Source organism: Rhamphochromis sp. 'chilingali' (genome assembly GCF_963969265.1).
Source record: "Rhamphochromis sp. 'chilingali' genome assembly, chromosome: 9".
NCBI lineage: Eukaryota > Metazoa > Chordata > Actinopteri > Cichliformes > Cichlidae > Rhamphochromis > Rhamphochromis sp. 'chilingali'.
The window spans coordinates 20,775,532-20,803,101 of NC_137936.1; the positions used below are offsets into that span (position 1 = coordinate 20,775,532).

At 40.8% G+C, this 27,570-nt stretch overlaps 2 protein-coding genes across 5 annotated transcripts in view; one reads left to right on the forward strand and one right to left on the reverse strand.

Moving 5' to 3' along the window:
- Positions 1–17,345, reverse strand: part of LOC308402810 (voltage-dependent calcium channel subunit alpha-2/delta-3-like) — a 35,150-nt gene extending 17,805 nt beyond the window's left edge. For 2 of the 3 annotated variants that reach the window (XM_080891904.1, XM_080891906.1), the window contains exons 1-11: positions 17,093–17,345; positions 15,561–15,642; positions 13,811–14,029; positions 12,209–12,325; positions 10,388–10,447; positions 4,948–5,110; positions 4,257–4,388; positions 2,709–2,769; positions 2,031–2,181; positions 1,741–1,815; positions 1,548–1,637 (exon numbers count right to left, since the gene is read on the reverse strand). In XM_080891904.1, coding sequence (XP_080748030.1) covers positions 1,548–1,637; positions 1,741–1,815; positions 2,031–2,181; positions 2,709–2,769; positions 4,257–4,388; positions 4,948–5,110; positions 10,388–10,447; positions 12,209–12,325; positions 13,811–14,029; positions 15,561–15,642; positions 17,093–17,217 — 1,275 coding nt within the window. In that variant the 5' untranslated portion in view covers positions 17,218–17,345. The remainder of the gene's footprint in view (positions 1–1,547; positions 1,638–1,740; positions 1,816–2,030; positions 2,182–2,708; positions 2,770–4,256; positions 4,389–4,947; positions 5,111–10,387; positions 10,448–12,208; positions 12,326–13,810; positions 14,030–15,560; positions 15,643–17,092) is intronic. The other variant, XM_080891905.1, reaches the window with a different exon arrangement.
- A 5,463-nt stretch (positions 17,346–22,808) lies between these two features.
- LOC308403008 (parapinopsin-like) lies at positions 22,809–27,512 on the forward strand. Of its 2 annotated transcripts, XM_080892220.1 has the most exons (5): positions 22,809–23,207; positions 23,319–23,647; positions 24,078–24,320; positions 26,782–26,793; positions 27,376–27,512. In XM_080892220.1, exons 1-5 carry the CDS (start codon positions 22,877–22,879, stop codon positions 27,484–27,486), a joined length of 1,026 nt encoding a protein of 341 aa, XP_080748346.1. In that variant the 5' UTR covers positions 22,809–22,876; the 3' UTR covers positions 27,487–27,512. The 2 variants fall into 2 exon arrangements, with proteins under 2 accessions (XP_080748346.1, XP_080748347.1); XM_080892221.1 differs by lacking the exon at positions 26,782–26,793.
- Positions 27,513–27,570: the final 58 nt, after the last annotated feature.

Here is a 27,570-nt window from a genome sequence, read left to right on the forward strand (position 1 = left end):
CTTAACATATAATATGCATCTTTTCATTTCTGTTGTCATTGGAGGACAACAAACAGAGACTGTGGCTGTATGTGTGAGGTCAGCATGACTCAGTGTCAGGAAAAACAAGGAAAAGGATGAAACCCTTGGCAGGTGCAGGTATTAAAAATTAGTTAGAAACATACAGCAAACTCTTCTGATTGGGTAACTTTGGGTAAGGTTTCATCTAATATTAGAAAACGGAAAGAATGAAAGCAGTGACTAATGTGATCATCCACCACATCTGAATGTTAAAAAATGGTTTTAGTTCATCGTGTGTTTTGCTGACAGGAGATCTTTTAAACTGTCAAAAGTAAAACATGAGAGTGGCGACAGTGAATCAGTATAAACATTATCAGGAACACCAATTTTTTACTTTGATTAGTTAGACCTGTGCCTTTTCTGACAAATGCCAGCAGAAAGCTCAGTTGAGATGTTGCGGGATGCCTTTCCAGCTGTGGTTGTTCCTCATTTCAGGCTGTTGACTTGCTCTTGTTTTCTGACAAGCATCCATTCTTTCTTATAAATTCTAAACTCTTGCTGTTAAAGAGTTAAATCCATATTATTTTTTTCAGAAAATATATTATAAATTAGTATTGGCAGAATGTTTTTTGTGTTTGCTGTTTTATGGTACTTTTATATCACTAGCTTTGTAAAGCAGTTTGTGTGTGTGCTTCTCAGCTTTACTCTCATCCATCTCACCAGGCCTCGGTTTAAATGCTGCAGAGCTTGTCAAGTGCAAAGAGTTTCTCTGTGATTCGGTCTATGATAGGATGCATTGTGACTTTATTCACTGTGCAGCGGTGTAACAGTGAATTTCGATGGTAAGCTACGGGCTACCTGATTACCATATTCATTGCAGAGCTTTAATTAATCTGACAAATGCAGAGGTAAAAGCTGCGCTCCCTCAGCTTCAGCAGCACTGCCAAAGCTTGCCTGAAAACAGGGAGATAAAAGCAGTGCGGCGTGGCTCCTGGCCTTATCTTCTTTGTGTTCCAATCACACGTTATTAATCATTGACGTTAATTAGAGCCATTAATCACAGTTCAGAATAGATGTGTCTGTGTTTGGAGGGTGGAACGGGGATTGCAATGGAGCATTTCGATGGGCGGCACACCTCCCAAATGCTCGAATATATTTGACTAGAGTGTGCTACTTTTTATGATTAGCTCTGTGTTGTACTTGGAGCACATTCTGACAGTGAAAACAAATGTGGCTTGGAAAATGAAAGTTTCCCTTGTGTTCGGGTCAAATGGAGCACTTGAATTAAATGAGAACGAAGAAGCATTTGTCTTATGTGGGCACGTGCAAAAATTCATTATTTTTATGTCAAATTAATCAATAAATGAATTAAACTTTTTATAATAAAATTACAAATGCTAATAATCCAACATTAAAATGCAATCAGAAAATCAGAAGCTGTTTCACCTCCTTTGTAATAAGTTAATTTATTAGAGTATAGACTGAGAGGATGTTTGAAAGATTTGTCATTAAATGTCAGTCACAGTTTTTTTTTTACTGGAACTTACATCACTCAGGATCATGAAAGCTTCAGTCAGAGCTTCACCAAGCAGTCCGATCCCTTTGGCAAACAGCTTGTCCAGATGTTCACGGAAATGCTGACACATAACCACAAAAGTGGAAGAAGAAGTTTTTCAACTTTAGCTGCGTGAATTCGACCTGCTGCGAGACATATATTCATTAGTTTTAATAGGGACTCACGTCTTTATTGGTTCTGTCGGCCCGGACCAGCGTACCATTCAAACAAGGCTCCACATAGTGGATCTCCTGATTATACTGTGGGAGTATAACAACCATTTAAACAGAAGAGATTTAAATAACCAATCTTTGTTTTTCATGGATGACTGCGCTCCAGTTATGCCGAATACAAGAACATTGTAGAAACATCTAAAAATGTGTTCATTAAAGTAACAGAGAGGGCCTGAGATTACGCAGGAATGTGAGAATCATTAATTTAAAGGAGTAAATACTTTGTTTCGACTTTAACTTACAGCAATTATGTTGAAGAAGTCATCATCTCCCAGTGTGTCTAATATGGAGGAAACAGTCTGTCTGGCAATGGTAAGCCTCAGCCCCTTCATACTTCCACTAACATCAACTAAGATCACAACATCCTTGGGAGACGTAGCGGCCTGAATGTACCTGTGAGACAGAGTTCACTTAAAGCAGGGGCGTCAAATATTTTAATTTATGGATCTTGTCTAGTTCAATTTAATCCAAAGGGACTAGGAAAAACCATCTATTATAAACAAAGTGTCTTTTTTTTCTTTTTAGTGCAAAAAAAAGTAAAGGTACATTTTGGAAAAGTGTCAGTTGTGAGTGTGAGTGTCTTTAAAAATTGAATGCAATTAGTGTCTTCGATTTCCCACATCTAGTCCGTCTGCTGTAATTGCATTCATTGTGCATTACAAATAATAGCGGTTGAGCTACAAAGGCACAAAACCTTCACATGTAATTGCAGCTAAAAAAACCTTTCAGATGATGCCAAGATCTAAAAATTAACTTTTGAAATGTCTTCCTTTGTTTATGTAATTTTGACCTCCTCACACCAGGGATAGTAGGAATATATATAAGATGACTTACACACTTCCTTGGACAAATAGACTAATGACTTCTAGAATCTAGAAGCTGTGTGATGTACAAAACTTCTCAGGTACATGCAGGCTTACCACTTCCGATTTCTGCAGTCGAAGCCAATGACGCCATGCTCATCTGGATGCCACTTAACTCCTGGGGGGCAGATTCAGACAAATCAGAATTGGCAGAATTTTAAAGTAATAAAATAACATTGCTTCACAGAGAGCAAACACAAGCACACTGACAAGATATATTAACATGTAACAGTAATCAAAATATAAGTTCTTCATCTGTCAAGCCCTTCAGTAAGACACAGCATACTACATTGTTCCAGTTACAGATCATAAAGAGTCACACTATAGTGCGCTGGGTAATAAGCTACATATTGGGAGGTTTGTTAAATACGGTGTTCACCTTGCATGAATCTACATAAAAGACTGATAATGCACTATATTTTTAAAGCCACCAGATTTGTGGGGGGAAAAAAAACAAAGCTCTCCCACTATCAAATTTAGCCTGTGGGTGAATTTCTCTGAGCCACTGAGTGCTACTGTTGCCAAAAAACTATTAAAAAGACATTACAAGCCGCATTGTTGCAGTGGGCAACATGTTCCCTCGTTATGATGAACACACTCAGTGTGGCTTATCTCGAGTCAGTCCCACATTAACCATCCTGATGCAGTAGACTCACGAGGCTCATCAAATCTGGTTTAATCTAAGGATAAAAACACTCACCACAAAATAGCTGTTGAGACCTATTTATTTAAAGTTTAAAAGCTGCAGTGCTTGAAAAACCAATGACACTAAAAGACTCGACATCTCTGCAAAAACTGAAAGCTCTAAAAGGATATCTGGGTCTGAATTAATTAAATTTTAATTTGTGAAGATATGAAAAGACATGAAAAACACACAGATGTTTGGCCATGAACAACGGCCACACACAAATATATTTGTCTTCTCAGTTAGTTTCTTTAACAGAAACCAAAAACACAACAAAAAATGAACAATCAGGCTGAAAATATTAAAAGTTAATATCTGTTTATGTAAATTTCTTTCCTCATTTAATGCAACGTGTTCCCAAAACAAAGAGCAGTATTGTGGAGTGAGTAATAAAAACATGAATACATATATTAGCAAAAGACTGATGAGAAACATTTGGCCTTTAAAGATTCCCCGTTATACATTAATCACATAAAGCCTACATCTGTTAACAATCTCAAAAGCCATTTCTCATCACTGCAGCTTCTCTACAGTGAACAGGCAGCCTGTTTTACATCAGCGTAACCGTCTGAATAACATCGTCTGGATCTAAGAGATGTTACTGAGTGTGGCTGCAGACCAACTCTGGCAAATTCAGATTAATTGCAGTCTGTATATATGCATCCTCTCTGATGGTCTGTAAAATTACAACATTAGCCAAATTACCCCTTTAGTAATTCAAAATCATTTGTTCTGATCAGTTTTTTTTTCACTGACAGTTGAGAGCTCCCATGGGATGCTCTCTCTCTCTCTCTCTCTCTCTCTCTCTCTCTCTCTCTCTCTCTCTCTCTCACACACACACACACACACACACACACACACACACACACACACACACACACACACACATGCAGACTGACAGACAGATTGGCAGCACTCACCAGGGTACTGTCTGAAGAAACCTTTGGCACTCCCAAAGTACTGCCAGATAAGCGTTGGATCTCTTTCATAATTATCTACAAACACTTTATTCAGGGCCTCAGACCAGTAAACCCCGTTCACTATATCAGGATCTGCAAATGGCGGCCACAGGGACACACACACAGGCATGGTGAAAGAAAGGAGAAAAAGAGAGAAAAGTAAATTAAATGGTGATAATGGTAACCATTCTGGTCACCATTACCGAGTGCATGGTTGACCTTTGTCCCTTATTGACCCCCCTGAAAGAGATACAATGCCTGTGACTAAATCATCCCTCCCTTCCTCCTGCTGGGTGACTCCCCTTTTGTGCTGTAAACAGAGAGTTATGGGGAGTCCATTAATGCTGAACAAAAGCCACACAGGCAATACACGGGAAGAGGTGAGAACAAGAAGCGACAGAGCAGCTACCATATGGGCAGCATCTTTCCAGAGCAGACTGCTGCTGCTTTCTTGTTATGTCTGGGCTCATATCGATCACCTATCTCCACTTCGCCCAGCCTGTCACACTGATACAGCTTCAGCTACCATTTCTCACTTTCACCACTTACTTTCCTCCCTCCCTCTCTCCTCCCCATTCATCAGCTTCCTGTAGGTGAATATCACTCACATAATCCTGAATTTAAGGCAGCCGCAGAGAAGAGGAATACACACCTTTGTTGTACATGTTGGTGGGCACCTGGACAACACTGAGGCTGAGGTTGACTGAGAGGTTATTGAAATGGTAATTGGGCTCCAGGAGGAACTCTCCTCCTAGCTCCACATTATTGCCCTCCTCATCCACTTCATTGATCAGCACAGCATTGAAGTATTCATACTGCAAAAAGAGCAGACACAACAGATATTAGACATACAGATATGTTAACCAAAGCCCGCAAAAACAAAGACAGAACAGTTACTGCACACACATGACAATAATAACAATATTTATGTTCATATTTAAAATATGTAGTGGGGGAAATAATTATTTTATCCACTGCTGAATTTGTAAGTTTGTTCACAAAGTAATGAAGAGTCTAGAAGTTTTATGGTAGTTTCATTTTAATCATGAGAGACAGAAAATCAACCACAAATCCAGAAAAAATGCATTGTATAAAAGTTAGAATTTGATTTGCATGTCATTTAGTTAAATACGTACCTGATCCCCGTCGAGCCAATCAGAAATTTGGCTGACACCGATTAGCTATTTGCCCATGTGGCACACAGATTACAATCAACCAATTACAGATACACCTGATCTCAACTCATTATGTATATAAAGCAAACTTGTACACAGAATTTCAACCTCTTGACCACTATGGGCAAGACCAAAGAGCTGTCAAAGGATGTCAGAGACAAGCTTGTAGACCTCTACAAACTAGCTACAAGACTATCAGCAAAAAACTTGGTGAGAAGGTGACAGCAGCTGGTGTGATTATTTAGAAATGGAAAAGATCTAACATGACCATAAATCGCCTTCTGTCTTGTGCACCATGTAAGATTTTGCCTCATGGGGTGAGGATGATCATGAGAAAGATGGTGGATCAGCCCAAACTGCAAGGAGCTCATTAATGACCTGAAGGTAAATGAGACCACATTTACCAAGAACACAATTGCTAGCACACTAGGAAGTAATGGATCAAAATCTTGCATCACCTGTAAGGTTTTCCTGCTCAAAAAAAAAAAAATGTTCAGGCCCATATTAAGTTTGCCAGTGGACACTTAATTTGTGTCAGAGAAGACTTGGGAGAAAAAGCTATGATCAGATTCGGCTTAATTCAGTTTAGTTTTATTTATACAGCGCCTAATCACAACAACAGTCACCTCAAGACACTTTATAATGTAAGGTGGAAATGCTGCAATAGAAAACAGAAAATCCCAACAATCATATAACACCCTATGAGCAAGTGCTTTGGTGACAGTAGGAAGGAAAAACTCCCTTTTAACAGGAAGAAACCTCCAGCAGAACCAGGCTCAGGGTGGGGCGGGGCCATCTGCTGCGACCGGTTGGGGGTGAGGGGAGGCAGACAGGACAAAAGACATGCTGTGGAAGAGAACCAGAGTTTAATAATAACTACTGACTAAATGCAGAAAGGTGTATATACACAGGATTCAGGATCACCTGGTCCAGCCCTAACTATATGCTTTAGCAAAAAGGAAAGTTTTAAGCCTAATCTTAAAATTAGAGAGGGTGTCTGTGTCCTGAATCCAAACTGAAAGATGATTCTATAGAAGAGAGGCCTGAAAACTGAAGGCTCTCCCTCCCATTCTACTTTTAAAAATTCTAGGAACAACAAGTAGGCCTGCAGTGTGAGAGCGAAGTGCTCTAATGGAAGAATATGGTACCATAAGGTCATTAAGATAAGATGGGGGCTGATTATTTAAGACCTTGTATGTGAGGAGCAGGATTTTGAATTCTGGATTTAACAGGGAGCCAATGAAGGGAAGCCAATACAGGAGAAATCTGATCTCTCTTTCTAGTCCCTGTCAGCACTCTTGCTCCAGCATTTTGGATTAATTGAAGGCTTTTCCAGGGGTTTTTAGGACATCCTGATAATAATGAATTACAGTCATCCAACCTAGACGTAATAGATGCACAAAGTAGTTTTTTTAGCGTCACTCTGAGACAGAATGTTTCTAATTTTAGAGATGTTGCGCAAATGGAAGAAAGCAGTCCTACATATTTGTTTCATATGTACATTGAAGGATATATCCTGGTCAAGAACGACTCCAGGATTCCTCACAGTGTTACTGGAGGCCAGTGTTATGCCATCCAGAGTAAGAATCTGATGAAATCCAAATCTAGCTCTTTGGCATCAACTCAACCTGCCATGTTTGGAGGAAAGAGAAATGCTTTGGATCTATTTTCTGCTAAGGGTACCAAACTGACGGACCAACGGATAATATCTTGAATGAGAACTCTTTTAGCCAAAACACTGAATCACGGATGGGTCTTCCAGCATCTTATCCAGAAAAATTAGGCATCTTAGACCCTAAACCCCAACCAAAATGACCTTTACAAATGTTAACACTCATGTGTGCTCTGTCTACATCTGCAGGTTCCAAACCATGAAACCAAAAGAAAAAATAAACAATGGACACAAATGGCATCAAAAACAGACCTTTCTAAAGCAGATTACAGTTAGCACAGTTGTTGTTTTTTTCTTTATATATATTTCTCAGTTTGTCAAAAAAATTGGCACTGGATGTGCAAACAAGGACTATGAGTAGAAAGTGAAACCCAACAATTTTTCTGTCCTGTCCTTCACTGCCTGCTGCTGCAGTAGAAAGACTACCTCATCCCGTGTGAGCGGCCTCTCTGTGGCCTCTAGTCCTCATTGTCTGCACTAAGAAAGAGAGTGTGAGAGATGGGGGAGGCAGGGAGGGAGGTGAGATGGGTGATGGACTCTCAACCATCCCTCCTAGGAAGAGGGGGAGCAAGTGGGCATCGTCATCAAGCAGCCTCTGACAGCTCATACCACGCCTGAGCAGCTCTCTGACGAGCTGTGGTGGTGGTGGGGCGGGAGGAGGCGGGGCGGCTGTGGAGGAGGAGAGAAACGTGCATCCTCAGCAGAATTGAGTGCTGTAGAGAGGCACGTTAACCACCAGGGTTATTACTGTAGAGCAGGCCATGGGACACTGCAGCTCTCCGAGACAGCCCGCTGACTCTTACACCACTGCAGTTAGCTGTAGGCCTTACTGCAGAGATCTGCCCTCCATTACAAACAGCTAGGCCTTACTGTATAAGCAGGCTCGACAGCTGCAGCTATCAGGTCTCACTAAACTTTGCTGGATTTAACAGCCCTTAATCTCCACACTATCTTATCATATCAAAGTTAAAACTTGTTAGTTTCAAAGCTTTTGCTTTGTGTGATGTGATGAGTCAGATTGTTCATGGGGGAAGTGCTGCTTACAACATGAAGTCAAACAATGAAACACTGTGATAAATTCATTTATAGTAAGTATTTATAGTATAGCATCTTTAGAGATACACATCACAAAATGGTTCACAATGAAATGCCAGAACAGAAAAACAAAAGTATGACTAGAGAATTAGCATAATTGTATATGAGTGTGATTATACAAACTTAAATCTTTGTGGTGTCTATAAAGACCTTTGTTGTTGTTGTTGTTTAAATGAAGTGATTCAGATTCAAACATAGTTTTTTAAACCAGTTTTTTAAAACATCTGAAGTAGAAATAAAGGAATTCTCACAAAGCCTTAAAAGTATTTTTAAAAACATGCACAAAGTCAGACTTTATGTTGTTTTAATGTTTAGAGAAATTTAGAGCCTGTATGAAACAATTTTATTGATGTGTCTTGTTATGCATTTGTATTAGGAGACAGAATAATTCTAAAGGAATGATCTTATGAACAACAACTTTATATTGCTCATATTTTAATATTTAATACTTTCTTTTAGGCCTACTGAAAGGAACACTGACCCCCCCCCAAAAAAAAAAAAAGAAACTAAATAAGGCTCTACTGTACAAATGTTTCGTTTACACCATCAGACTGGATCCACACACCCTTGAATTGCACTCAGGTCAGCACAAAACATCCGAGTGTCCTGAGACAAAGCAGCTGAGATAAGAGCAGCCAGCTTATCTCACTGTGGTCAGTGAAATGGTGCGTGAAAAATGTGTGGTGTCAGAGGAGGCGAGGTTGGCTGAATGATGCCAAGAGGAGTACTATAATGACATCACATCATTACCGCAGGTGGATATTGAATTTTCCTTATTATTTTTTATGGCCTTTAAGCTGAAATGGCTGTGTGATAGGCCTGTGTGATAACTGTCAAGGGCTTGGATGAGAACTTTTCTTATCTAAGAGTGTGCAACAATTTATGTGTACCAATGCAGCCACGGGAGGATCACGAAAAACTGAAAAATAAAAAACAAAAAAATGAAATAAGATCTTCAGATATTTCAGGAAATAATGTTTTTGACAAAAATATAAAGAATGTAATATTTGTGTTTCTTTGAAGGGACTCATAAATACATAAATGCATAAAAGATATAGTTTGGTTTGTGGATTATTGCTTTGAGTCTGATAAATCTTCACATTTCCTACAGATCTTATTTCTTAAATATAAAATAGAGGAGGTTGGGGGTATTTAAGTATAAGCCAAACCGTTTCAAATAGGTTAAAGACAAAAATACTTCTTTATTTCACTGGTCATATATTTCTTTTAAGGTAGCATCTCTCCCTCTTGTCCCTCTTGTTCTGTGGATGTGAACAGCAAAGAAATGGACAGGAGAACAAGGTGACAGAATGTATTCATATGATGTAAATGCTTCTATTAACTGTAAAGTGCTCCAGTTATTTCAGTGTTTTGTTGCTCGAGTGGTTTTCCAATCTGCAGCCATGGAAGTGAAACAATGCGCCACGCAAAAGAGTTTCATTTATCTCTGTCCAGTGGACGGAGAGAGAGCGAGGGAGAGCGGTAACAAACGCCAGAAATACTGCATTCCCTCTGCAGAGACCAGGGAAGCTCTCAGCGCGCACTGGAAATCTGCAATGAGAGCCGCTAAATAATGTCCCCAACAAAGCCCGAGCGCATGAGCAGATCCTGTGAAGTATAATTAAATTTAGAATGACTTGTCTCCCTTCCCTTTTCTTTCTGGTTAACCTACAGACCGCCCTCTAATAGACTACCTTACCTGAGGGGGAAAATTGGTGGTTCTACAAAATATAATACCATGCACAACAACCCGAAGCCCATACTTGTGCTCGCAGAGGGTGAGATAGATCTTAATCTCCACTGTGTTCTAGTTAGTGTTAATTACAGTATGTAAAAGCTTAAAGGCTCTGCAGCCTAATTAAAAAAAAAAAAAAAACATGGTTATGAGTTATGGCAGTATTGGCGCCGCAGCCTTCACTGTGTGAGGCTTGACTTATCAAAGAAACATTATGTATCAAACCGCTGGCAGGACGTCAGAGTGAAGGGCGCTGCCAACGCAATTAAAGACTTTTAGGGCCTATTACCCTTCTCTCACCTTGCAGCCGCTCCTCCCCTCACCAACTAAAAGATGATTCATCGTGATCTATGACAGTGACACGCCACTTTAAAAAAAATCACGTCTTTCCTTTCCTTTTCTTTTGCAGCCTCACCTGCAGGTCGGGATTTTCCTCATGCTGATGATGCGCTTCTTCGGCCGCCTCCACGAGTCGCTGAGAGGAGAGAAGTGTTGCTTAATAAGAGCAAAACTTTAAAAAAAAAAAAAATGCATGTTTAAAATATACAAACTCTTCCGTTCATACATGGTGACTGTACAGAAACTGTTAAGACACTGCGTAAAACTTGGCGTAGCTTCGAGACTCCCACAAATTTCCCCCGAGGCGTTAACACTCTGCTGCTTTTTTTTCTGTTTCTCAGACTTGCTGTTTGGACATTGCTCTGCTCCTCGATAATTTCCAAAGCGCAGCGAATGACATTTCACCAAAGAGGAACGTGATCGAGGACCGTAGCACTGCTTTAAATTAAATCTTAGAATGAAATCGGCAGCATGTGAAGATTTCTGTCAGCGCTCTCCAGAACTTACGAAAATGATATGTTCTCAAAATTCAGTCGATTAATTCTTGACTGTCCTCGCAGCATTTTAAAGGGGAAAATGTACATAAAATATAGGCAACTGCTGCAGAGAGCAGGAGCGGAATGATTGATGGAGGCAGGTTGGAACGGGATTTCGATGCCTTTCACCAAAGCAGAGCTAACTTCTGGAATAGATTGATTCAGAGAAATATGCTTGACTCCGGGTTTCCCGGGAAACCGCAGGTAAGCAGGTAATTAACATCTGTCACGCGTGTCAAAACAAACTGCTATATAAACACAACTGCGGCTTTTTCCGCCGACTCCTGAGGATAAATTCAATTGACCCCAAAGCGAGTTCTAGTGGTGTCAGCAGTTGTCGAATAAAAGCAGCAGGAAATAGGTTAAATCTATTTTATTTTTTTATTTTTTTATTTTTTGTGGTAGGCTTGTGTATGAATGTCTTTTTTTCACCCTTAACACTTGAGAACAGCGTCGATTTTCAATTTGGAGCAAAGCGACGACGCAGTCAGACTGAGATAAACCTGAAACTGATTTTGTTTTTGCACGTGTCCGTTTATTTATATATTTAATGTGTATTATTCAGCCGCACTTCAAACTGATTCCAGCCGGGGTTTTTTATTAAATTAAATCTGTTTATCCGGTGTCATTTGTGGCCCGAGTTGCCATGAATTATCGCGCACATGGGACAAGGCGCAGGGAGATAAACGTTATCATTTCCCAGCAGTTCGTGCGAGGCGTAGCATTAAAATGGTTACAAGCTCCTGTGCGCTGAGGTCGCAGACAGGCTGCTGCTGTGAGGCTTGACTTCACCTCAGGCCCAGACTGTAACAGACTACATTCACGACTACACTTCAGATCCACGTAATCTCTCAAAGTTTCTCAGATCGGTGACTACTCTTTTTATTTTCTTCCTGGTATTCACGAAGTTACGTATTATTGTTACCAAAAAAAAATGCACATAAAAAAAGCAAAGCCAGCAAAAGTCATTGTGGTCACTGTTACTGAGGATAACTCCTGCAAATTTTCATACTCCCTTTATGAGAAACAAAATAAGCATAAATTGTTGACTTGATCAGACTCCAGATTGTTTCTCAAAGCTAAACTCGCACTGACACAGTTAGAGCTGCTTTTAATTGTCAGGTGCGTCAGAAAACATTAAACATTGAAGCTCAAGTTAAGTAAATGAGAAGGGAAGAATTTGAAAAAAAACAAAAAACAAAAAAACCCAAAAACCTTATTTCAGCAAAAAAAAAAAAGGAAAGGAAAAAGACTGATTTCACCCCTATCCCATACATGCCCTTACCCTGACAAATTGAAATGAATATATTGTACTATAAATGTATTTTTCTGATAAATAAAAATTCAGTAACACGGCCTACCCTTGTTGCTTCGGCTTTTCTCCGGAACATTTCCTCCATCTTCACAGCCAAGTTCTTGACCACTTTCATACCATCAATCTCTTCCACTCTGACTGACTTTTCGAATTCTTTATATTTCTGAAAATAACCAGAAGAATCATAAAGTGTGGTGCTGACAGGGTCAACAGCTGTGTGTCCTGTAACATGGAGAGCATAGTTTAAACGTAATGAGATCTCAAGACTGATTAACCCATTCCTTAGATCTTACTCAGCATGACAGGGAAAGAAACAGATAATTAACATCTTCTGTGTGTATATTTGTATGCATATTTAAGCCTTATTGTTTCACTGTATCCACTATAGAAATGAGTAAATTGTTAAACAAGGTTTAAAAGCTTTCACAGGTTGGCTGACGGGCTGCATGCAGCTAGTCTCAGGTGAACATAAAATCCATGCTGGGACACAAAATGACTGATGGTCTTTATCTGGTCTCAGTTACTGGCTGCACATGCCGCATCTTCCTCGCTGATTGGCTGGAGAAGGCCATGTTGGGTGGCCGGGGAGGGGGTGGAGCTGGATCTGAAGGCTATGCATGGCAAGAGGGTAATTGAAATGGAGTCAAAGCACAGAAGAAAGATAATAACGTGTCAAGCTTGGGCGACTCTGGGTAATGAACTACACCTCACATAATGCTGATTCTGCTGGATGCACAGGACCTCCAGTGATACAGAACAAAGCCGTCACAGCTCGAAGGAATATAGCATTACATAATCCCACACCTGCCTGCCACACACACACACACACACACACACACACACACACACACACACACACACACACACACACACACACACACACACACACACATGCCAAGTAAAAACAAAAAGCTTGATCCTCCCACACTCTCCAGTCAGCCACTTCATGCACACATCCAGCAATTGTATCTAAAAATAAACACAAGCCACTAAAGGCTCGTAGCACGTCCAATATTACATGTTACGGGGACAGGATATACAAAAAACACACACAAACCAGTACATGAGGCGACAAATTACCTACTGAAAGGAAGAGTGTGGACTTTCAGTGGAGCAGAACAGTTCATTTCACGCCTGTCCTCCTCGCCCCAGCACCCTGAGTCCCCAGTCCCACCCCAGACCCCCACCTTCCTACCTCCCACCCCTCCAAGTCATCAAGTGGAGGTTAAGCCCCATCCATCAAAAACACTCATCACTATTATTGATTAGAGTAATGACCAATGCTTGAGTGCTGGGAGCCGGAAGAGCCAGTCTTTTCCCCCTTCTTTGTGAAATCGGGTAAATCACCATAAAAAGCATCTAATGATCAGCCTTAATGACCAGCCCCTAACGACCCGTCAGTTCCCTCACAGCTCACTGCTTTGTGCTGACTGGTTCAGTACAGCTCTCTCCAGATATACCTCCATGAACCGCAACATAAGCAAAGTGCTTACATACAGACAAAGAAAAAAAAGTATATATTTGCAGGGCATCATGAAAAAGTCTTTTTTGTTCCAATTTGATAAAAAGAAAAATAGAAGGGGAGCTTTATATACAGCTGTGTTTCACTTTCAACCACACATCTTAGCTTAAATTCAAAAGAAGTCACCTCAGAACAAGAAGATCCTAGGCTGGGACCCTGAAGACGTCTTCTAATTGCAGTTTGAACACTCTCTCCATGCTTGCGTGGACTTCCTCTGGGAAGTCCGCCTTCTTCCCACCCTCCAAGACAGGCGGGATTCTTAATCCTGCTGCTGCCCTTGACTGAGGTGGTGCCCTCAGAGCTGGAGTTGACACCTGGACGTGGCGCTGTGATTGCCCACAGCTCCTAAAATAGCAATGTGGCTCAATGCATTAGTATTAGCAAGAGTCATGCACAGATTCATGTACTTAACAAGAGGAAAGTAAAGGTTATAAACAGCAGACAGGGAAGATGACAGTGTTCTGACAAGAAAAATGGAAACACTGTAATACAGTCCTCTATACCAGTTTTGTAATTAAAGCCTCACATAAATTTAAAGATTTCCCTATTTTTATTGCCACACATATGAAAGGATAACTCGAATATGACACCACCACAAAGAACAGCTTTACGATACAGTGAAAAAGAACCTGAATATTTAACTGTAGCTATACAGCACTGCCGAGCTCCTGCACTGCACCGCATTACATCACACTTAAGTGAGAAGGTCAGGAGAAGGAGTATGCACACTCAAAAACTTACTCAGTAAAAGTTGCTTTTCAGTTTAGAGACACGCGGCATGCTTACAGCATTCATCTCTTCAAGCTAAGCTGAAATTGCTTGTACAACCTTTCAACATACAAAGTTTTTTTTAAACTTTTTTCACTTCAAAATTAGATGATTCCGCAGTTTGAAGTTAGACTAAATACGTGGGAGAATCTACAAGATTTCCAGAGACACAGCCATTAAAACAGAGAATGTCCACTTTGACTTGTTAGCAGCAATAAAACATGACTGCATGTTATTTTCCCAAACGCTGGGATTCATAACTGTCATCCTAACATTCATGCAGGGTCTTTACCTAACATCATAAAGCACTTGGTGACTGTTGTAATTTGGTGCTTTATAAATACAATTGAAAAACCCTCACTTGGGTTACTGCAAATAATTTGGTGTTTTTTTCTTTTAAATCTTTTTACCTGAACCCTGTAAAAAAATAATAATTCGAAGTCTTTGCACACAGTGCTATAAGCCTGCACAGCTATTCTGTATTCATGCACAGCTCCTACAGCTGTTTGCTTTGCAGTCCCTGGTTTGGTCACTTTTGAGGGAAACCTGCAGTTTACCATTCATCCCGAATGAACACTGACCACCTTTTTACACCTCAGGCCTGTGACTACAGCGCACACCTCTGCCATCATGTGGTCAGAAAGTTAAATCTACTGCATTGGACCGTCGCTCATTCTCCCGAGGTTTCACTTGTTCATCTTGTCACTCCCCTACACCCTCTATCAAACTCCACCACACTTATTTAATTTGTCCCCTTGTCACAATCATATCCAGAGGTTGAAACTCTTGACTCCAGAGAGTTAACTGGAGACATGAGATGAGAGAGGAATCAGAGCCATGGTTAATGGGCCGTATCATGAACAAATACACACACACACACACACAAATGTGTGCATGCGCACAAAAACACATGCACACACATATACACAGAGTGCTCTACCAAGCACACCTGAGTCTCCTCCAGAATAACGCATCAGCATTCAGCTGAGACACGGAAATGTCTCTGCAGTCATTAGATAGCACTACAGCATACAATGGATGTAACTGCATGGCATTCAGACAAAGGAAAAATCCATCCATGTTAAAAAATAACATAAAGGAAATCTACCTTTTGCAGTAGCTGGGAACCAGAATATTTAGCAGATATTGATTTAATTTCTCCCCCAAATGCAGAGGCCCAAAGCTTTACGCTAAGAAAAAAGACAGAAAACGACAAGGCAATTTATCCAACAGTTCTCTACATAAAAGAGAAGAAGCAAAATTTAACAAGACAAGACAATAGAGTAGAGAGTATTTTGAGTATTTAAAATATAAAATCCTTTTGATCTATCATTTTAAGCTTCCTTTATGAAATGATCAGTGAGATTATTGAAGAAGATTATCATAAACCTTCACTTTCCTGATAAAAGTTTATAATCTGATGATCTAAACTACAGTTATTGAACCCTCTTATATTAAACTGTAAATAACATCTACGTGGCATCAAAATTTTGCACTGTGAATATTAAATTAACATCATTTCAGCTGACAAACTTGCCTTTTTATTCCTAAATGGGAAGTAGATTTATTTAATGATATGCTAATTTTAAAAAGCCCATGAAACACTGAATACATGTTTTCAAAAATAATGTGTTGCAGGTCAACTGTCTCCATGTGCAAAACAAACTTTGGTAAAAAGATAATCCTTCTAGCGCTTCCCAAATGGTTTCTCAAATATCCAAAGGGGGAGATTTTTTTTTCCTTTGCACAGTTTTTATTTGTTTTCAAAATCTGTCCATTTCACATTAAATTGCACCTTAAATGAACTTGCTAGGAGAAAAAAAGTATTTTTAAAATATTTTACAGATAGATGCACAGCACTAACTTCCATATAAGTGAGCGTTAACTGCAGTGGAAACTAGATTTATTTACACCTTACACATTATTTTAGATTTTACAGTCTTTCATTTAGACATTTTCAGAACAAATGAAGCTTGGTAAAAACTTATTTCATTAAATTATACAGCATTGAAATAGGTGTCTACAATCTGCTACAAATAGGCCTACAAATAGTTATAACAAAGAAAATGTAAATCACTTGCAGCTAAACAGTTATGTGGGCATTAAATTATTAGATTACACTTGTATAGGACTGGGTGGGGATTCCAGCTATAACACTTCACACTTATGTGTGTTATTATAATGAAGAGTGTGTCTTCTTTATTGCAACTCTTAAAAAATAAAATGATAAAAAAAATTTCCCTTTAAGAAAAAGATGCTGTAGTCCATCATATTAAAATGTCTTGTTTTATGAAAAATGAATAGGAGCGTCATGCTTACATTTATGACAGCAAATGCAGGTATAACTGTAGATAAACAGGTAGCATTCACTGCAAAGAACGTTTAGGTCTGCAGTTTAGTTTCCAGATATATCTAAATTCCTCAACCTTATTTTAATTTTTACAACGTTTTTTGACATACATCCAAGAGGCAAGCGGTATTTTATGAGATGCAAAATACGTTTGTTACTAGATACATTTATTTAAATCTAGAACATAATGCATGATTTGAAACGCGGACGTTGTGGTAGTTTAATTATCTGTAAGTCACAAATCGACACGTTCAATGCGAATCAAAGTTGCACAGCAGTTTCTCACTCACACTGACAGAGGGATCCCTTGCTGGGACCCTACCACCTCTACCACATTCAAGCCGACGAAGATCCAGAGCAGAAGAAAGCTGGTGCTGCACACGTGGGAGAACAGGATCCTCCAGTTTCCCTCCATCTCCAACTCTCTTTATAAAATGTGGGTACAGTAAAATCCAGTCCCGGCACCGTGCTGGACCGCTCGACCCCAGTGCACCTTCTCAAACCCGCGCTTCTGCCAGCACGTATCCTACTGTACACCGCTGTATGGACGAGAGAGAGAGAGAGAGAGAGAGAGAGGGAGAGAGAGAGAGAGAGAGAGAGAGAGAGAGTATTACACTCCAGCTTGTCTCTCCAACCTCTCTGCTCCATTGCCTTATCTGAAAATGGGGGGAAAGCCCTTACTCGGCTCTCCGGTGCAGGAATCGCGATTTCTGTGTGTGAGAAAGCCTGAAAAGCTCGGAGAGGCAGGAGATCACTTATATCTAGCAAGACTTCATGCGTTTTCATTTCCACCTCAGCAGAGCAGCACACAGGTGTATGAGACTCTGAGCTGCAGAAGCACAATGCTTTACTTCTGTACTTGTCTTCTGTCAGGTCGAAGGAAACTGGCACTGAATTGTCCTAAAGTTGTAGCATTAACGCTGACGCAGCAGTATAACTGTACACGGCCGCTGGACCGTGCTGCCTCCAGTGTCCAATCTTTTGCCGGTATAAAGGTAATCAGGTGGTGCAAAACGTACTTCCTCTTTTTAAACACATATAAATGGTTAAATATGAATTCTGCTTGGCGTTTGAAGGGGGCATTGTTCACATAAATTGTGGCTCTGCGGGTAATAATGAGACTGCAGATGTGATGAAAGCTTCCGCACTGGCTGCACAACAAAGGAAGAAGAAAACATTCAGTTATTTGGTTTAGCGAAGATGCGGGTAGTCAACCAGAATGAAAGAGAAGAAACACTAATGGGTAACCGTGGAGGGGGGGAAAGAAGCTCGTCTATGATTGGATGAAATCCTGCCGAATGAATCAATCATGGTCACTCAGTGCAACTTTATTTTAAAAACGTCAGTCCCGCGAATTATTTGGGGAGTTGTGAATAAGCTCCTCTCTTGTGGAAACAGTGAAGGTGCAACTAAATGGCTTGCAATAAAAGTGTTGGATTGTGCGCAGTTTTCACTCTCTGGTATTCAGTCAGGCCGAAAGATGTCCCCATCGTCCTGCACCTTAAAGGCTGATTAGGAGGCGATAATGATGTCAAGGCAGCAGGCGGGTTGATGCAGCACGCCTCCCCTCCTCCTCCGTGCCACCATCACCTCACCGGGAATCCTGTTTCGACTTGAAGCTTTTATTAGTTTAGTAATTGCATCATACATCAAAGTTGTGAGGAGCCTCTGCTGCCTGCGACGTGTCGATAAGGCGCCCGCATGTTGGATGACGGACAGTATCATCCAATGTCTTCTCTCTGACCGCCCGCTCTGTTCAGCGGCTCCCAGAAAGCTTTAATTAAGTAAATAAAAGCAACTCGCTCTTATTATCCTTAAGGTCCTTTGCTTTTATCGAGCTAGTTCAAGACGCTTACTGTAGCTCAAGGTGTGCTGTCCTTGTGCAAGCAGTGGCATGGTTTGAGGTTTTCATGTATTAGGATACAGAGTTCATTGACTACATTTCTTATGATCTCCACCCACAGAATGCAGCTTGGGTATATTTCAATATATCTTGTTCTCGTCGCTGCAGTGTTTTATGTAAAGCAGCCTATAGAGAACCCGAGTTATTCCAGGGTCTCTTTTTAAGCATAAATCTGTGTTTTCAGGTAAAAATTTATTTACTGATCTGTAAATTTTACTGCCCCTATCAGCTGAAAGTAGAGTCTGATTAGCTTAAGTCATAATTCAGCTAATCAGGTGCTGAGTTTGATTTACAGCAGCATGAGATCAAATATGATCGAGGTTTGTCTAAGCAACTCTGTTTATAGTGTATCAGAAAAAAACGTGATTCTAGGGGAAAGCAATCTATTTCCTTGATCATTCTCTGATCCCTGACACTTTTCCTCCTGAACTCCAGCTTGATTGCTTTTACTTCCAGTCTATATTGGTCCTCATGGACCCTCTGGTCCCACCCCAGAAAACGTTCACCAAAAGACAGACTTCCAAGCAGTAAAACGTAGTCAAGGTGTAGTCATAATAATATTGTGAGGGGGATGGATTTGGTCCATGCCCTTTGACCTCTATTGTCATGATATGGATCTATGTTGCCTGATATCTGAACAAGTTGCCTAAATGCAGGCTTGTTTTTTTGTTCTTGTTTTTTTTTTTAAACAGACTTAGTTTAGTTTAGAGTGGCTTGAACTTGATTCTTCTGTAGTTGAAAAGACCCTGGAGTATTTGTGCTTTGTTGACCTCTTGGACTGTCTGGGCTCTTCTGAAGTCTGTTCATTTACTGTCCAGCCTTGAGCTAAAGGTATACCTGAGACTACATGCTTGTTAGGGCAGTTGGTGTTTATATGCATTACTTTTAGGTAGGTGTGTAAATGTTGAACTGGGCTGAATGATAACCATTAAGAAAGTAATGGTTGAGACACCTTCATGAATGGGGAAAAACAGAGGGCTGCAAACACTGAATACACTCAAGAACAAAAAGGCCAGGTTAGACTCTGTAAAAAACAAACAAACAAACAAACAAACAAACAAACATCTAAAATAATCCTCAAGTCCACAATTCTGTTTGGAGATATGATACCATGATTGACTGGCACCAGAAAGATGGGAAGAGAAAATTAAGGAAAAGGAGAGAATCAGCTATCTAAAGCATGCCAAATATCTGATGAACATGATGGAGACCATGTTATCACACAGGCATGTACGGCTACCAGTGGAACTAAGCTATTAGTGTTTGTTGATGATGTGACTTGAGATACAAGTACAGAGGCTGAAGTGTGCAGGCCTATACTCTGTTTAGATTCAGCCAAATAATGTTAAACAGACCAGACAGCACTTGGATAGTGAGTTTCTTAAGACAAAAAAATGGGATGTTCTTTATTAGCAAAGTAAGTCACCTGATCTCAGCTGCTTATTATCTCAGATAACAAGCAGCAACTAAACGTGGCTGCAGTAAAGATCTGGCAAAGCATCTCAAGAGAGGAAACACAGCAACTGACATCAAAGTATTAAAATTAAATATTACAAATATTATCTTTGAAATTAAGTTAGATCATCAAATTACCGTTGTGCCTCTGAAAATGAACATAGAGTAAATGGTTAACTGAAAGCAGTGTGAGTATCTGTATTTACTGTCCTCAACTAAAAGTAAATATTTCCAAATTTATTTCGCAGAATTTATAATATATATATTTATTTATCGTACATTGTTTTGTTAAACACAGATCTACCCACCAAAGTCATGTTATACCATGCATAAATACAATATTACATGCAAGCTAAATAACAGCTGTTAATTTTACTGTGTGCATACTTTATTAGCAGGGTAACAATAGCATCAAGGTAAAAACAGAAAAGTCAGAAAAGTCAAACAAGGGCACTGAAGGAACATGGAGTGAGGAGTAGTGACACAGTAACACACTGTGTAGCACAAAGTGCTCTCTAGTTACACAAGTAAGATTAGTACAATAGCTTTCCTAAGAGCTGTCAACAACAAGAGCTGTCAACAACAACACGGTCTTTATGAGCAGATAGATTTACCCAGGAGATGTTCTGGATGTGTTCAAATCTGTCAAAAATATTTTGGGGAAGTAATTTGGAACAACAACATTTCAATATCAAAGTGCTTTCAGTGATCTGAAAACAGTTTTAACATTCTCATGAAGGTATGAAAAGTAAAGTTTTCCTGGATGAGACAATTTCCAAGAATTCAAGTAAATGTTAACCGACAACAGTACGGCCTCTGATAGTGGGATGGGCTTCTTTTTTTACCACTTAGGTAAGATTTTGTTTCAAAATGAAAGAGAAGTGCTATCATCTGAATTAAAAAAAGAAAAAAAAATCTTTTCATCAGTGCTCTGGAACCCACGACCCAAACAGTTGTAATCTGTGTCTTGACTTGATTGAAAATAAGCCTCTTAAAGGGTTAAACATCGGACACCTGTTCTCCTGATAATCTTGAGGATTAACCTCACCTTGCAACCCCAGCAGCTGCGGATAACTTAATTCAGGCCACTTCCAATGGTCATTCAGTCTTATGTATTCAGCAAAGGCCATGACTGAGTGAACTGTTCTGGCTTGCTGTGCCATATGTTATTAAGTCTAACATATAAATACAGATCACATTTCATCATCAAAAATTGGTTGTGTTTTTTTCTTTACTTTTTAATCACTGCTGTGAATTTGTGTAACACATTAATTAGTAATCCAGCTAGCAGTGAAATAGTAATATAATAGTAATATTACACTTGTAACGTGTTGTTATAAATAAATATAGATCAAATAAAAATATTTATTTTTACTTGATGATTAGGTTCAAACCTAACCTTTGCACTTGTTAAAGTGTTTGCATCTTGTTGTTGTTTGTCTGAGTTCTGGGTTTAGGTGGAACTTTAATACAGAGTTATTAATAGCACATCACCGTAATCCTGAGTCCAAACAGCCTGTTACATGAGTTTGTAGCTAAAACGTAACCGGTTACTTCATCGCTTGTTTAATCGAATCTCTCTTTAAGAACTAGTCTTAAGCCAGCCTTCAGAATAAACTTTGTTGCACACAGAGAGACAAAATTGTTCACATCAAACTAATTCCACATAATATAATTAATGCAATGATATATTTACCATTGTCATTATCCTACACAACAAGCACTTCATGGCTTTGTCACCCTGAAGTAAATATTTTATTCATATAGACTATAAAAATACTCAATATATATGTTTTGCTTTCTGACAGAAATCTGTTATTAGTAATATAGTTTCAAAATTAAGTTTGTTGAAGACATTTTTATGCCAACATTCAAGAGAAAAATATTTTAAATCCTCGGACCATTTTGTATAACCCTTCCTTCCCCAACTCACTCAAATCCTAAAGATAAAACTACTCTTGAAGAAAAAAAGATAATTTAATCACATTTGAACTAATTTGTTACACTATTACTGTCATTTTATTGATCTAAAAAATAATTTCCAAGAAAGATGATCATGTTTCTTACGCTGCTGTATTCAAAATTAGCAACTTAGAGAGTTTAATTATGCCTATGCTTTTTCTATACAGAGCAGTAGCACTAAAAGATGCATATTTGAAAAAGTTACAGTTTGATTTTTTTAAAAATATATATATGTCCTCATCTCAAGAAGTCACTAGGATGAGTGAGAAAATGTTTCTCCCACAGAAAACGCAACGTCTAGATGAACAGAATCAACTTTTTGGGGCACACAGTCTTAATTACAGTAGTTAGCACATGTTGTGAAACACCTCTCTCTAAGCATTTCACAGACAACTAAATCAGCAGTCTGATTTAGTTGTCCTCTGTGAGGGGGAGCAGTCACAAATAATCTTATATTATTGTATTTTTATTTTTGTTGTATTGTCTTGCTTTTCTTCTGTACTTGCTCAGTGGGTTGAGCGCAGCAACAAGCACTGCCTGTTTAAATCCTTTTACAATTAAGAAAAGGGTGGGGGATCAAGGACCATCATTTTGGAGGAATTACTCTTTGGTAAGTCCAGATCTGGAGGATTTATTCTTAGACTCGAGTCGTCTAATCTCCACTGTCACACTCGAGTAGTGAGATATTGAACTCTGAGCACCTCCAGGGAAGAAAAGACGACCATACCACTTTTTTTCCTATAGTTTTGCATCCATGCAGCACTCTGGATCTTTGCAAAATGCTTCTTTTTACCTGGGTCCGCAGGGGGAACCCTCTCTTCCACGGGCTGGCTTCATCATTCTGTCCATCATTATGGCCATTTTTACTGGTCCGGCCATCACCCTCAACGCTACAGTGATTATTGTGTCCCTCATGTACAAGCAGCTGAGGCAGCCGCTCAACTATGCTCTAATGAACATGGCTGTGGCTGATCTGGGCACAGCCATGACCGGAGGAGTGCTTTCTGTGGTCAACAACGCCCAAGGGTACTTTTCCCTGGGCAGAACAGGCTGTGTGATGGAAGGTTTTGCTGTGTCCTTGTTTGGTAAGTTCAAAGAATACCACATGGAGTACAGTGTCATTAAAAGTACTTTCACCTCCACTAGCGTTCGTGAAAATTCAAATTTTATTTTATTTACTTATTTATTTATTTTAGGTATCACATCTCTGTGCACCGTTGCTCTGATCGCAGTGGAGAGGATGTTTGTGGTGTGTAAGCCACTGGGACAAATTACCTTCCAAAAGAAGCATGCAGTTGGAGGTGTTATATTATCTTGGCTGTGGTCCCTGACATGGAACCTGCCTCCATTGTTTGGATGGGGAAGGTATGAGTTGGAGGGTGTTGGGACATCCTGTGCGCCAGACTGGCACAACAGAGACCCTCAAAATGTCTCCTACATCGTGGTTTACTTTGCGGTGTGCTTTGCTGTTCCTTTTGCCATCATCCTGGTATCCTACACCAAGCTAATGTGGACGTTACACCGGGTGAGCTATTATAGCGTTGAAAAAATAACACACATACTTTTAAGTTATGGTGTTAAAGTCATCTGCGGGATTTGTAGCGCAATGGAAGTATGTGTTTGAATTTACATTATAACTCTGATCACTAGTAAAATCTCTTATTTTTAAATTTATCATATTTAACTGACAGCTTTAGGCTACACATACTACTCACAATAAAGACAATATACTATAAGAAGTGTGTAAACTTTATGATACTGTGTTTTATTTTTCTGTTTTTTAAAGGTTAAATCAGTTCTTACCAGCTTTTTTAAAATTCTAATCCTGTTCAGTAAAGTGTTTAGTGTCTAGCTGGGGCTTCTTGTCACTTTCAGTTCAGTCTTGAATCTTACTGCAGAGATGTTTCCTCTCTAAATGTCTTTAGTGACCCTATCAGTAACACACCATTTTACAGGTATCAAAGATGGCTTGTGTGGAAGGTGGCGCAGTGGCTAAAGGGGAGATGAAGGTGGCGTCCATGGTGATCCTGATGGTCCTGACATTTCTGATCAGCTGGATGCCGTATGCCACCCTGGCCATGCTTGTGGTGTACAACCCAGATGTGAAGATTCATCCTCTGGTGGGCACAGTGCCTGTTTATCTGGCCAAGAGCAGCACTGTGTACAATCCCATCATCTATATCTACCTCAATAAGCAGGTAATAATTGTATTCAGCCAGATATGGTAAACACATTGAGGGGAACTAGTGAATCAACTTTTTTCCGTCACATGAGCACCACCCAGTGGGGATAAAATGTATTACACAGCTATTCAGGAAATACAGGAATAAATACAACACTGTTTCTGTTGGTATTATATAACTTACAGATTTGATATATTTTACGTTGAATATTCCAGTTTTAATGAGAAAATTTTAAATTTGTCTACAGTAAATAAACCATTTCACCCCAGTTTAAAACGAGCAAAGGGTTTAGAGTCTATTTTTGTTTATTTTTAATTTTACAGTTACCTTCACATATGATCAATTCTCCCATAAAGCCAGTAAAACATATTTTCAATAGACACAATAGACACACAGGAGGGGTTGTAGTTACAGACATGTATGTTTTTCTTAAATGCATATTTCTGTCCTGGTTGGTGTGTTGCCGGGGTTGTGGGCGGGTGGGTGCATGGGGGCCCAGCCCTGGAGCAGGGTGCCGCCGGTGCGTCGAGCCACCTGGGGGGCTCTTCAACTGGTGGGGGAGATTGTCACATCTTGCAGGAGCTTTCCTCTCCTCAGGAGCTCCCTCTGCAGGAGGGGGAGATACAGGAGAGGTGGAGGAAGATCTCAGCCTGGGTGTTTATTGTCTTATGTAGTCTGGAAGATGAGTGGATGGTGGGGTGGGTGCAGTTTTCTCTGTGGTGGGGTTGGGTGGACTGTCCCGGGCTCTGTGGGGCCGGGCGGCGCTGCTGCACTGGGCCCGGTCTGGATGGGCCTGGGCCCCCTTTCCCTGGCGGGTCGCGGAGTATGGGGGTGCCTACTGGGGTCAGCGGGGGAGCTGGCCCCAGGGAGGGGTCACTTGCCCCTCCCTTCCTTCCCTCCCCATCTCCAGCTGCCTCCCTCTTCCCGCTCCACCACAACCACCCACACATGCAGGGCCTTGGAGTAGGGGTATGTCACCAGGGTGCAGAGGAGGCTACCCCCCCTCTGTCCCCTTCTGGCTGCCTCTGCCTCAATTTTATCCCACAACTTAGACATTCACATTACTCACACTCTCATTACACATACATATAGGATCTTGGGGGTGGGCACGATACACGGAGTCCAAAGTACCATCAGGGTGTACACCCCACCCCTGGCATCGTTGCCCACCTCTCAATTTTAAATACACGTAGACATTGAGGGCTAGCAGGAGGGACCATGCGCTTACCTGCTGCTCTCTGGCAGGTAGCTCCATGCCCTCCTGGGTTTTAAATGCACCTTAGAACACACATGCATCAACATTACAATGAGCGGGTGGAGGGAGGTTTGGAGTCTTCTCTCACCCCCGTTCTCTGCGACCTGCTGGAGCAGGGGGGCTAGGAGGAGGAGTTGGCCGTCCGACTGCGGTCTGGAGTGTGGAGCCTTCCTGCTGCTGCGGAGTCGGGGCGGTCTGCCTCCCCCCACCGCAGGGAAAAGGGAAACACCACCTGGGTCTGGGTGCAGTTCCCCCCTCCAGGGGCGAGGGCACCTAGACCCGGTTTGTAGAGTACGCTTGGGGAGTGTGATCGTGTGTACAGCGTCTCTTTATGTCTGTCTCCACGTTGGTTGAGTGTGGAGTAAGTGCATATGAGAGCATGAGGGTGGGAATGGATGTTTGTATCTGTGTGTGCCTGTATGTCTGTGTCTATATGTCAGGTTGGGTATCAGACGCCACCTCTCTGGGGACATCTCAGGCCCTCCAAGGTTTGGAGGCCTATCTCCCCCTACCACCACTTCCCCTGCCAGTGGCGGACCCCCTCAGACATTGGTGCGTTGGTGGTTCTTTGTGTCCGGGGATGGGCGTCCAGGTACACACCGGCTCACTCCTTGGCGGCCCCTTATCGGGGCCTGGAGCCTGGGGCTCGCTCGGGCCACTTCGGAGGTGGGGTGCCCCCGGCCTCTCGGCCTGGGGCTCGGTCACTCAGGCACAGCTGGCTGCCGGCGGAGCTCACGGGCGCGTCACTGCAACTCCCCCTGGCTTCTGCTCCGCGGCTGCTGAGTGAGCCCTCATCTGGGACTCTCCTCAGCTCTTTCCGGGACAGTGGCGCAGCTGCCCCTCTGTTGGTCTTCCTTGGTCTCTTGTGTTCTGGGGGCCTCTGGATGTCTGGAGTTTTGATCTCCTCCACACCTGCTTCACGCCCTGGAGGACGGGGCTGTGGCCCCCCCACACCCTCTAGCAGATTATTACATGAAGGAACCTTTTAAAAAACAAAAAACAAGCGCGTCCATGCTCACAGGTGTACACACGGGTGATCACACCCACAAACTACACCCTTTTTGGCTCCTACCTCAAAGCACACTGTGTTCTGCTGATCTTATGTGCTGCACAATAATGTTTAACATTTAGTATTTACTGTCATATTCCCATATATCATTGTGATGTTGTTTATTCTATTACTCTTGTTCTCTTCTGCTTGCTTTCTTTTTTCTTTCTCAGCAGGTGATCCAGGTGATTGATATATGCATTTTTTTTCTCTGCCCGTTCTGTTGGTTTTTGTCTTTTGCCCTTCTCCCCCGTCCCTCTTCTCAGCTGTTTCTCTTTCCCTCTTTCTTTCTCCCCTTCTTTCCCCCAGTCAAGTCTGTCCCGTATTCAGTAAGTGAAAATAAAATAAACAATAAAAGGTGAATCAAATGGACCATTACGGCAAGGCTGGAATGGTCAGTTTGGTAAAGTAAATCCGTTGGGCATCTTTCTTTGCCTTTAGACAACAATTCTGATGGCAAAAGAGCCAAACGGGACAGGCCAAAAAAAAAAAAAAAAAAAGCATATTTCTGTGCTTACAAAAGCCTTATTATATGTTTATACTCTCTTTTTAAAGCATATGTGTAGGGTTGGCAATGAGTTACATTTTAAAAGTTATTTTTATTTTGTCACACTTTAATATCACTGTTAGTGTTTGTTTTGTTGTATATGATATAACCTACAATCTAAAAGCCTATCTAATGTACATAGTTTCTACTGTATATGCTGATAAATCAGAAATGTTATTATTGACTTACAATAATAGACTGTGATATATGTTTCCTTTAGTTCCGTAAATACGCTGTACCCTTCCTGATGTGTGGGAAAGAGCCATGGGAGGACGATGAGGCATCGGAGGCGACAACAACTGTGGAGATAAACAAAGTGTCTCCTTCCTGAAATGTGCAAATGCAACATGCTTGTAAAAATTCATTTTGCAGACGTCTTCTGTCACATTACACAAACGTCAGTGAAGTTATGCGT